Source organism: Austrofundulus limnaeus, unplaced genomic scaffold, assembly GCF_001266775.1.
Source record: "Austrofundulus limnaeus strain Quisiro unplaced genomic scaffold, Austrofundulus_limnaeus-1.0 Scaffold571, whole genome shotgun sequence".
Lineage (NCBI taxonomy): Eukaryota > Metazoa > Chordata > Actinopteri > Cyprinodontiformes > Rivulidae > Austrofundulus > Austrofundulus limnaeus.
The window spans coordinates 167,316-178,736 of record NW_013952973.1 but is presented as its reverse complement, the minus strand read 5'-3'; the positions used below and the strand labels follow the sequence as shown (position 1 = coordinate 178,736).

Below are 11,421 nucleotides of genomic sequence, written 5' to 3'. Positions count from 1 at the left end.
GTGTGTGTGTGTGTGTGTGTGTGTGTGTGTTGGGGGGGGCATCGATGGTGACTGAGGTTTTGGCATTGAGCCCTGCTCGGTCCTGACACCATCTGTGATGCTGGCATGAAAACCAGTGTTTGCACACAAACTTAAAAGTTCAGGACATTTATGAAGCTGCTCCACATGCAGGAAACTCTCGTCGTCTCCCTGAACTGACTGGGAGGAGATTTAGAAATTTAGAAAGTATGCCAAAGTGACTATTAAAAAAAAATCAGTTCTGGTGGTTGCAATGTTATTTGTGGTTGTTACTTGTGACTGACATGTGACGGAGGAGGAACTTAAATACTTTTCAGTATTTAAGCTCAAAAACAATAAAAGTTGAGTAGATGATCTAAACTTTGTCAACTGGACTTTATTGTTTCTGTGCAGATTTGTAACATTTCATCAAACTTTAAAAATGCACATTTTTTTTGTTAATTGACCGTTTTAAAGTTACAAATGTGCATGTTCAGTATTTTGGGATGCATTGTGGTCTAGACAGGTTTATGCCTCTTTCCAGTTTATTGAATAGACTCCAGCTGTGCACTGCAGTCATATGCATGCTGAGAACATTTAGCTATCAGAATGTAAAGTACCAATACAACAAATTCAAAAATAAGTCAACCACAAAGCAGGTGTACAAAAAACTAAAGTTAAACGTTAACCTTGAATACTGGAAATAGCCTTGAATGGTTTTGGGGGCATGGTGCCTGGTTTTATGCATTAGAAGCTTTAAAAAAGTCCTTTTAAAAAATGATCTTGTGTTGTTTATAACAAGAAACTCAAGACTTGAGCTTAATTACATTTTATCACATAAGCACAACAATGTTCAAACTTTGCTCTGGGTTTTCATTAACGTGTTGCACACCAACACTCCTGCTTTACGCAACTGCAGACAGCGGGCTTTCTGGCAAAGAATTAAAAAGTTACCATTGTTTAAGTAAAGTTCACAGCAGAACTCCGATTGAACAAAAGGGACCTTATGAATCTTATGACCACGCATGACCACATGTCTCTGATGTCTACTGTCCTGAGGCTATGAGACACATTGTGAGAAAGAAGACAGCCACAAACAAGCCCCCCTGTCTCAGAACAATGCAGACATGTCATTTCGGTCAGCTGGATGGCTGCTGCCTTTTTATCTTTTTAGGAGAAGAAGCTGGAGGATATTTTGTCGTTTAACAATTCTTTGCAGACAGAAGAGGCCACGTCTCTTTTTCAGCTCCTGTTTCACAATGTCCAGTTTAGTTCTCCTCTTCTTTTTATTTTTGGGTTATTTTTTGTGGGTGGCTTTTGTTACACCAAGGGCAGGCCTGCATAAATTATATGTTCAAATAAAACACTGATGAACAGTACATTCTTTCCAGAGACTAATTTTGAAGGAAAAGGATGGTTAGGCCTCCTGCTGCCCTTGGGACAAAATAACCTATGAGGCTTCAGCGTTAAGACTGAGATCTTATGGGTCATTTCACAGCATACATATGTGCATTATTATTAATTTTTGATAGCTAAAATGACAACAAAAAGCAATATTACAAAAAATGAAAGCATTTTACTGAACCGTTTTGAGTAGATACTAAATGCTGTATTTTACTTGTTAACTTTAGCAGTGTGTTAAAAGGGACACATGCAAAGTCCACTGTTTTAGCTGTTAAATTCATTTTGTTGTGCACTTGGAGTCTGTAGGAGTGCAGGAAAGTTGAATTTATTCTCACTGGTGTGGCACAGTTATCTTTATATTCTGTTAGAGTAACCTTTTTCCAAATCACTGAGTTTTATTTATTTTCTACGATGTTTCTGAAATATTACATCACAGTATTTGAGACAGAGCGGCTGTGGCAGAGTGGTTAGGGGAGTCGATCTTAAAGTGGTGGGTTGCCGGTTCAGTCTGACATAAACTTAAGGATGTCAGCCAAGAGTGATGTTGAGAAAAACCGAGACGGAGACCAAGTACAAAAAGGTAAGTGTTTGTTTATTTACAAGTGAGTTTCAGGTTCCAATCTGCAAGAAGGTGAAGAGTCCAGGTCAGTATTTGAGAAACAGGGCAACTTGAATTTGTAGATGAAAAAGAATGTTTCTGTGCTTACAGAGATCCAAAGGCAGCAACGTTTGGGAGAGAGAGTGATTCCAAAGGCAGGCAAGTTTTCCAACAGAGTGGCCAGGTTCTTAAAATCCTCTTGGTTCCAGAAAACTCCTTTAGAGATGACGAGGTGATATGAAATCCAAAATCCAAAAAAACGATCACAACCAAATAGGTGAGAAGCATCAGCGAAGATCAGACTGCCGAGCAGCTCTTTTAAAGGCCAGGCAGTCATCAGGAGAATCACCCACAGGTGGAGTAATTGCCACAGGAACCACTTAGGACAACACAGGATAAACATCGATAATCACTACTCAATCTGTCTCAAGTCATTGTGTCCTTTGGTAAGACACTTCCCCCACCTTACATGCTGGTGGTGGTCAGAGGGTCCGGTGGCATTGGTGCATGGCAGCCTCACCTCTCAGACTGTGGCAACAATGTAGCTTACCACCATCAATGGGTGAATTTAGAAAACAATGTTTTTGTACAGATTCTGTATTTGTGACATCAGATGTCGACACCAATGTTTCAGTCTTGAATCTGTTTCTACTTGCAAGAATGGAACAAACTTCTATCTAACTTTATTTTCCAATCAATGTCAAAGTTTTACTTTGGTAAAACAACACTTGTTTCCTGTTTCTTTCATTGCTGAAATGAAAATTCAAGGCATTTCTCATGTGGAAGTAGAAACTGTGTGTGTAAATACTTTTATTAGAAAGATTTTTTTAAATAACCATACCAAACTATGATTTCCTTTAAGAAAACTCTGTCCACAATACTCTAGCTATACATATTATTATTATTTTACTAAATGTAGCTTTTCTGATGCATTTATACTTGTCATCTACAGAAAAACTAAGCGTTTAGTGAGAAAAACAGATTTTAAACTGTAGATTTTAAAAATTCATTTAGAAACTGTCATCACGGCCTATTTTGCTCATACCAGTTATCACTTTGTGCTCTGGAAATGATCAAATAGGGAACTAAAGCCAGGTTCCCACCAAATGGGTTTTGAGCAGCAAAAATGCTCCCAACGCCTCAAGTTGGACGCACTGAAACGAGTTCGGTGTGAACGCAGCAGCAGACTAGAGGCCCGTCTGAAGAGGGAGGAGCGTCTTGGTTTTTTTCTCGTCCGTCTCTAATGAGGGGTGAAATAAAGATAAAATAAATAAAATGGCTTTGTTTTATTTACTAAAGAGCAAGTGAACGTTGCACACACCAGATAATTAATTCACCAGAAAATTTAGAGGCATTTTGTTCGGTTAGTTTCATCACTCCAGGAGATGCGAGCTGACGGACATTTTTTTTGTCCCGAGCCCAGTTTAACACTGCGGTCAGTTTGAGCTGTTGACCCACATCGGTGCTGATATCTCCAGCCAGACCACCAACTGCAGATAGTCAATTTCAGCTAAAGAGCTCCTGTCTGTCTGTTTCAGGTTAGTGGGCAACATTCAGGAAACTGTCAAGTGGAAAAATGAGTCTCTCTGATTGGTAACACGACGCATTGAGCAGCAAAAGTTCAATTTTTTGAACTTGAGCAGCTGCTGCTTTGGAGGCGCTGCATGCACAGAAAACGCTCTACCGCACCTACCGCTACCTTGAGCGCCGTGCTAAACTGTCCAAACGCGCCGCGCTGCTCCTAGATGCGCATCCATCATAGACTTTGCATGTAAACTGGCTGCTTCAGCTGCTCAAAATAGTCCGGTGTGTACCCGACTTAATTTAAGTTTCTATTTTCTGGGTCTCTCGATTTATCTTGATCCTGACATGTCATTGTAAATGAATGCAAAAATGATTAATACATTTGAACTCTATAGAACAAAATGAGTTTACTGAGAGTTTTTAAATAAATTTAACGTGTTCTGTCTCTGTATTTTGGCATGCAATTAATGTGGACGTTCTCGCCACCTTGTGGTGTGGCATGGGTACTTCAGTGATTTTGTTCGAAAGTGTGGACAAATGAAGGGTACGAAAAAAGTTTATAAAATTAATCCAGCTAAGTGGGCAGTCGGAATTCAATTAAAGGAACACACATTTGTGATTTTGTTTGTGTTTTGCATTTGAACTCAAAGATATTGCACTAAAAAGGCATGTAGAGTATTGTGATTTTTTTTAAATACACAACAAAGATATTTGTGCTGTGTCACATTACAAAAACTATAAAACTAAGTATAAAAACTAAATTATTCTATGGGGATACTTTTGTCTGCATTATATTAAAGTAATAATGTAAAGATTGCTTAAAGAATGTACTTTTTAAAGTTTTTTAGTAATTTTATTGTTTTCAATTTGTTTTCTGTAGAACCATCTTGTGTGGAAAGGTTACTTTCCAAGGAGTGGAAGGAGCATGTTGACCGTCTTAATGCCAGTGAACTACTGGGAGAAGTTAAAGGTAAGAGTCTGAAAGAAAAATCGAAAGTTAAGGCTGCCGTTCATTCATACTGCTGTAATCTGGCTCAAAGGATAGAAAGGTTTACCTGTTGGCACAAGGAAAAGCACATGAAAGAAAGCAAACTCTCTGACAGGAAGACAGCGAAAAGCATTCCCTCTCTGATTCCTGCTAATTTTCTGGTTCAAAGACACTTTTGTTTTTGTCCACATAAAGCAAAGTTGTAGGAAAAAGCCAAAAAAAAACATGTCTACCCCACAAAATAAAAATAAATAAATAATAATATGAAGCTAAATTCAAAGGTAAGAATCAGTGAAACATGCTGTGATTCTCTCCTGCATACTTTCTGCATATGAAAGCTACACAATAAAGGGTGCCCTGGCCTGTCTACAGGTTATAATTGTATTTTTGATTAAAGGTTGTGTACGAGGGCAGAGACTAACACAAGCTTCAATCTTTATGTCTGCATCAGCAAACAGCATTTATGAGGTTGTAAATCGTACTGAGAAAAAAGTATTTTTTTTTCCCAGCCAAGCATTCAGAAGTGAAAACAGCAGCAGTGAAGAATGTTACACTCAAAATTAATTGGACGACTGAAATGATAAAATCTTGTGATTTGCTTTACCAACACAATTAAACCTTGGATTTTATTTGTTTATTTATTTTTATTTTTGCCCATTTAAACTGTTCAATTTGGACAATAATAATTTGTATTCATGAATATTGTATTTATATAATTTCTTTGAATATAAAGTTAGAATCATAAAATAGGTCCTTTATGTCTATGTAGAAAAAACATTTTGCTTTTATAAAAGTGTTGTTTATTTGTTTATTGTTTTACAGATGATCCTATTGAGCTTTGTCATTTTTTGAACAACTCAGTTTGTTCATTTTAAAGTAATGTTTGGCAGACTGTAAAATTTGCTTCCCTCAGCTGAATGTAAGAGTAAATTAACAGTCAATGGTGGAAAACTTGATGAGGAAAAATGCAAAAGAATTAGAGTGAGAAATGTTTCCCGTCATGGATGCTCCTGTGGGTTCTGTTTGCGCGCTCTAACATGGCTTGTTACCGGCTGAGCAGTCGGGCCGCTCCATCAGACCGTCTCCTGCTGTAACTGCAAGCATTTCCTCAGTGGAGAGAAGGAAAGAGAAGCTGCGTACAGGACTGTGATCAGTGGAGCAACCCAGTTTTATTTCAGGGAGAAATCTGATGCTTATTGAAGTCCATCCCACACAAATAGAAAACTTTATTTCAACAGTTGAACTCATCTTTAAAATTTATCATGTAAATATTTAACTAAATATTAAATTTGATGTTTGGGATATTAATTAATTTAAGGCTCTGACATATATTTTAAATATGTTTTATACAAGAGTAAGTCCAGTTCTTCCTTTTTTATAAAATAAATGTGATTTTTATACTAACTTAAAATGTGCTCCATATAATCAAAAAAGTAAAATTATTCTGTGTGTGCCTCCTTTATGATTTACAGATGATGATGATGATGATGATGATCAGCATGCTGAAGTTTTATTGACTATTGCAATTTGTGAAACGTCATTCTTCAACCTTAAGGCTAAAAAGTAATTGTTAATATTTTATCTGAAGAGTTTGCTGATGAAAGGCTCACTTCTTGTCACATTTCTTTGCAGTCCCATCATGTTCCAACAAAACTTTGTTGAAAGGTTCTCCCAAATCATTAATATTTTAATGTTCAGTTTTCTGGATTCTCTTCATGCAACACAAATACAAAGTGGAGACTTCATGTGATCACTGTGTGAACAGGACTGGAAAGGGAGGAAGACATGACAAGAAAAAATAAATAAAACATTTTCACACGAGTTTTGTTAATACAATAAGTTCAACATTTTGCTACACCCAATTGTGCAGTTATGTTCATGGTTTCATTTCTGTGACTATCATGGGGCCTTTCTGTACAAATGAACAATACACATATTCTGATCCAACAGGTGAGCCCAAAGGTTCAGATAATTTGCATAAATCATTCAACCCCTAAAAAGAAAAATAAATAAAGAAGAAACTAATGGAAAGATAATAAGTTTCAATATGTGTTTCTAAAATGAAAAATGCAAGTACTGCAAAATTTTTAAACATGTACTATAATATTATCTAAGTAAGCCTTTATAATGATGAAATATAGAGAAAGAAAACAGCTGCAGAGAAATCCCTTTTGCATAATATTAATATGCAGTTTAATATATCTATGGTAGTGAATTTACTGAGGGTCTACATTACTCAGATTATTCTTAAAATAAAAATTTACTTTTGCACTTTTCCTTGTGTCAACATGCAAACAAAGTTGTTGTTTATTTATTTCAGTAGAAACTTCCCACTTCTCACTCTAAGCTTAAGTTTTGTTTTTTTGTATAAAAGGAAGAAATTAAGAAAAAAGATGGCCTGCATCTGTCATCATTAACAATAACATCATTTGACATAAATGAAAAATTAGCCCAAGTTCATTTTCATAACTTTTTTTATTAAATATAAAGATGTGTATTCCTTAGAATTTATTGTACTCACAAAATATTAAACATTTAGTTCCCTCATCAAAAACTTCATGAAATATGTTAGGCTGACTTTAGAAAAATAACTAATTTTATCGCCTGTTGCATTTATGGACTTAAGCACCTCTACTGGATCTAAATCAGTACTTTCTGGACTCAATGTCTTGTCTCTATAAAAAGAGTTTGTGTAATATAAATATCTTGTAACAATCTTTTAACATCAGACTGAATACAACCGAGAATAGGCAAATCACCGCATCCTATACATTAAGCTCAAATGTGGACACAGGAATATCCAAAACATGTCAGCTTTTTCCACAAACACAAGTGTTTTATTCACAAGAACATAAAGATGTCTCTGTTCACTGTTCCTCTCTCCAGAGTTGTTCTGATTTAAGCTAATTAAGCGTTTTATTTCTCCGAGGTCGTTCTGCGTGACCTAAATACACAAACACAACCAGGGCTCTGTGTCTCCTCGCCCGACAACCTGAACTTGTCGTAAAGTCGCAGTTATTTTAAGAGTGAGGAGAAGCGATGATATGCGTTAATTTACTGGAACATTCATTAATGCTCACAAAATGCAATGAATACGGTAAAATCACAGTTTTTGCTCAGTTTTGACAAAGTGAAAGTATGTGTGTGATCCATGGCTCCGTGTGAAACATGAACAAATCACTTTGAAGGAAAATGTGAACAAGTGACAGCTTCACACCTTTATCTATCATGAGTATAGGTGCGCCCCTTTAGAGATTATGCTAGCAGTGCAGCTATTGGCTGTCTTTATCACCTGTCCAGAGAAGAATATGTCCAAGATTAAAAAAAAAAGTTACTAATAACAACTGTGATGGACTTGCGACCTGTCCAGGGTGTACCCTGCCCCTCGCACTGTGACTGCTGGATATGGGCACCAGTGACCCACGCGACCCTGAAAAGGAAGAAGCGTGTACAGAAAATGGATGGATGGATACTAACAACAACCTGTAGAACTACAAATTTTGTCCTGTTGGTTTTTTTTTAATGTCACAGTTTACCCTTTGTTTCTATTTAGGATCAGAATTTAGTTCAGGCAAAAAATGTTAGTTTTACATCTCAGCATGAATCAGTCAGCAGCAGTATCCCACATGTGAGTCATCTGCATGTGATGCAGTAAACAGGGATGCTGTATAGGAAATGGCTAAACTATTTTATTAATTATTTTGACCCAAACTATCGTATGTGCTCAGTGAGGGTGCACTTTCTCAATTAGCGGAGGGTTGTTGCCACATGAGAAGTGTTGAAGTACAGCAGCTGAAAATGTATTGTAAAAAATCTGTTGTTTAATCCTGTGAGCAGGAGGTCGCACACAATTACAATCAGTTTATCACGTTATAGAGCCGCAGCACCAGGCTTTGCTTTCTCTGGTAGGAGGTTTTGCCTTTTTTACTACGTCAGTCCGCAGCCTTGACGTGCTGACTTTGACCCGCCCATCACTGTCTTGGTCCATTCAGAAATCACACCAAGGCAGCCAGATAAAATCCCCGCACTTTAGTGAGCTGAGTCCCTCTGGAGGCTGGGATCCCGAGGAAATGCAAGTCTGTGAACTCGCCTCACACAGCCAGTGTGACAGACGTTGAGCAGGCAGAGGAAGTATTTTAGAACGAGCTCTGAAATTCACAAAAAATAAAAAATAAAACCCTGAAATGAACGGTCGAACAGAGCCAAGCACGCGGTGCAGCAGGAGAGCGAGAGCACGGGGCAGAGGAGATGAGATGTGGGCTCTTCCACAGCGTTATGTGGAGGAGAAAAAGAAGCCATCCAGTGTAACGACTCTGGATCTGTTATAGCTGGTGGTGCTTTTCGCTGTAAAAGCTGCGTTAGGATGCAGCACAGCTGGACTGCTGTCTCCTTGGATTCTGAGGCAGGAAGAAGACAAAGCGGATAAATTATTCCATTTCAATGCTGATGTCAGAGCAAACAGCGGGGTGAGGGGAGTAACAGAGGTTGCAACTAGAGCCTTCTGCTTCAGATATGTCACTTCAAAAACCAAGGCCCAACCAAGTCTCGACCCTGGTGTGTGATGCAGGAAACTCTTTCTTGGACACAGCTGAATTGTTCTACTGGTCCCCTCTTGCTTCGCTCTTTGGGTCATGAAATCAGTGCTCTTGCTAGCTGGCAACGGTAGCCTATTTCCTGGTCTCAGCACAGTTTATTTGGGACGCACCCAGCAGGTCGGCATGGACTAAAATCTGTGCAGAAGTTAAACCTCCTAGCAAAGACTATAACTGGTAACTCTAAATTGTCTAAATTATCACTTTGTGGCCTTTAGTAGACTTTAGAGATAGGCACCAGTTCCCTCGTGACCCAGAAAGGAAGCATACAAATAAAATGGTTTAAAGCTCAAACCTGACTGAGTGCCAGTGTTCCATCCATCCATCATCCATCCATCCATCCATCCATCCATCCATCCATCCTGTTTGTCCCCATCTTCACAGGTTACAAGACGAACAGTTAATCCAAACTTTATGTGATGTGATTCTGACTTTTCTTTATACGGTAACTGATTTGACACAAATAGAAAAGTTCATAGGGTTCTGCTTGTGATTCTAATTTCACTTTGCTTTGTTTGTGTTAAAATGTTTAGATGTTTTTCTCTGCCTCTTTTCTTACATGGCTGTTAGTGTTATTACTGTTGTTTTTTCACTGAGTTCAATTAAATTATTGAAAGTTTTGCAACGTGTGCAAGTGAAAATGGCTAAAATGTGTTAAGTAGTGTCGCTACATCTTTGCAGCATTTGCTGGTTTGCTTTTCTGTTTGTTAACAAAATTCACCAAAAGGACCAAATTTAATACCAGTTAGAAAACATAAAGAAAATAGTAACGAAACAGAATTTCACAAACACTGACACTTATAAACTCTTTGACAAGCTGCCCCATAGTTGCACACATCGTTACAAGTTTTGTCATTTAAACGTTAGCAGATTTCTCTTTCAGTCATTATACTTAGCGTTTACATTTTGTTGACTTTTTTTTCTGAAACATCATCAGAAAACTCAAGAACAGATGGACGAAAAGTGTCTCATTATAATGTTTTAATGCATGAGCCGGCACATCTGGTTGAAATAATCAGATTCACATTCAACTATTACATTCTGTATCTTATTTTTTTCATGGTTTTTGTTTTCATGAGCACATGTGCTCCTGTCTGTCTGCAGAAACTTAACGGTGTCAACAGTAAACCTGAAATTTCATATATATCAGAAATAACATCTTTGCTCTGCAGTCTGAAGAACATCAGGGACAAAAGTGTTGTCTGAACAAAGCCTTTTTTGTCTCTACTCCTTATTTCATCCTTATATTAACAACTTAGAGTTTCTTTTATGGAAAACAATAAAATGAAATAGAATATTTCAGGTCCTAATGTATCTGGAAGAGAGAGGATTGACAAAAAGTGAACTAGGGAAGAAGGTTTGGTGCCTTTTCTGTTGGCTTTCAGTGAGAGAAACAACACATGAAGATATGAATCAAAAAGAAGAAATCAGGATGGATTAGGGAATGAGTTAAATCACGATTTGCTGAGAAATGTGATGGTTTGACAACAGATCAGAGCTGAGGCACGGCCCTTTTTTGTGTTTGAGTGTTTTTAAAAGGATGTGGTTCAGACAGTCTGGTCATAGGTTTTGTGACTCCATTGAGTCATTAAAAAAATATTATAAAGTTTCCACAAACACTTAATCCTGTTCGGGATTGGTAGAGGAAGGAGAACTGGGAACTAATTGTCACCTGCTGCATGAAATTAGCCATTTTAATAAATATATGTTTGTTTGTTTGTTAGTAAAATATCTCATGAACCGCTAAATAGATTTGATTGAAACTTTCACAGAGAACACATACATCTGATTCATTTTAGAATCAAGCCAATTCCAAATAAGTACCTATTTAATGTGTGCATTGGTTTGAGGTGGGTCAAAATATAGTCCTGAATTTTGCACAGAACTACTACAATAAAACCTGATTTGTTCAGTAAACCTAAACAACATGCAAAGGTGAGTAGAACAAAAGGAACAATACAAAGAATTGTGCAGAAGTGGAGATTTCTGCATCAGAGCAGAGCATGCATGTCATCCTAACAGAGAGAGAAAACAGTTAACAGCTTTTTTTGTTTTGGCTGCTGACCTCAGCAGGTGTCAGGAATAATCCTGATGGATAACAAACGGAAACATCTCACATGGTTATCGGTGCCAAAAGTGTCGAAGGAACGTAAGGGATCCTGTTTGGTATGCACGAGTGGTAATCCTGAAAGATGAATCATGGAGCTGCAATCACAGTTGTTAGGATTACACAATAGGCCTCACTTCTTAATGTGGGAGAATAAATTTTGAATGTGTGCGTGTGTGTGTGTGTGTGTGTGTGTGTGTGTGTGTGTGTG

General features: G+C 37.6%; 1 protein-coding gene across 3 annotated transcripts in view; it reads left to right on the top strand.

Moving 5' to 3' along the window:
• LOC106530886 (transcription factor SOX-6) overlaps nt 1–11,421 on the top strand; it is a 150,010-nt gene that overhangs the window by 81,217 nt on the left and 57,372 nt on the right. For all 3 annotated transcript variants that reach the window (XM_014026604.1, XM_014026605.1, XM_014026603.1), the window contains one exon: nt 4,404–4,493. In XM_014026604.1, coding sequence (XP_013882058.1) covers nt 4,404–4,493 — 90 coding nt within the window. The remainder of the gene's footprint in view (nt 1–4,403; nt 4,494–11,421) is intronic.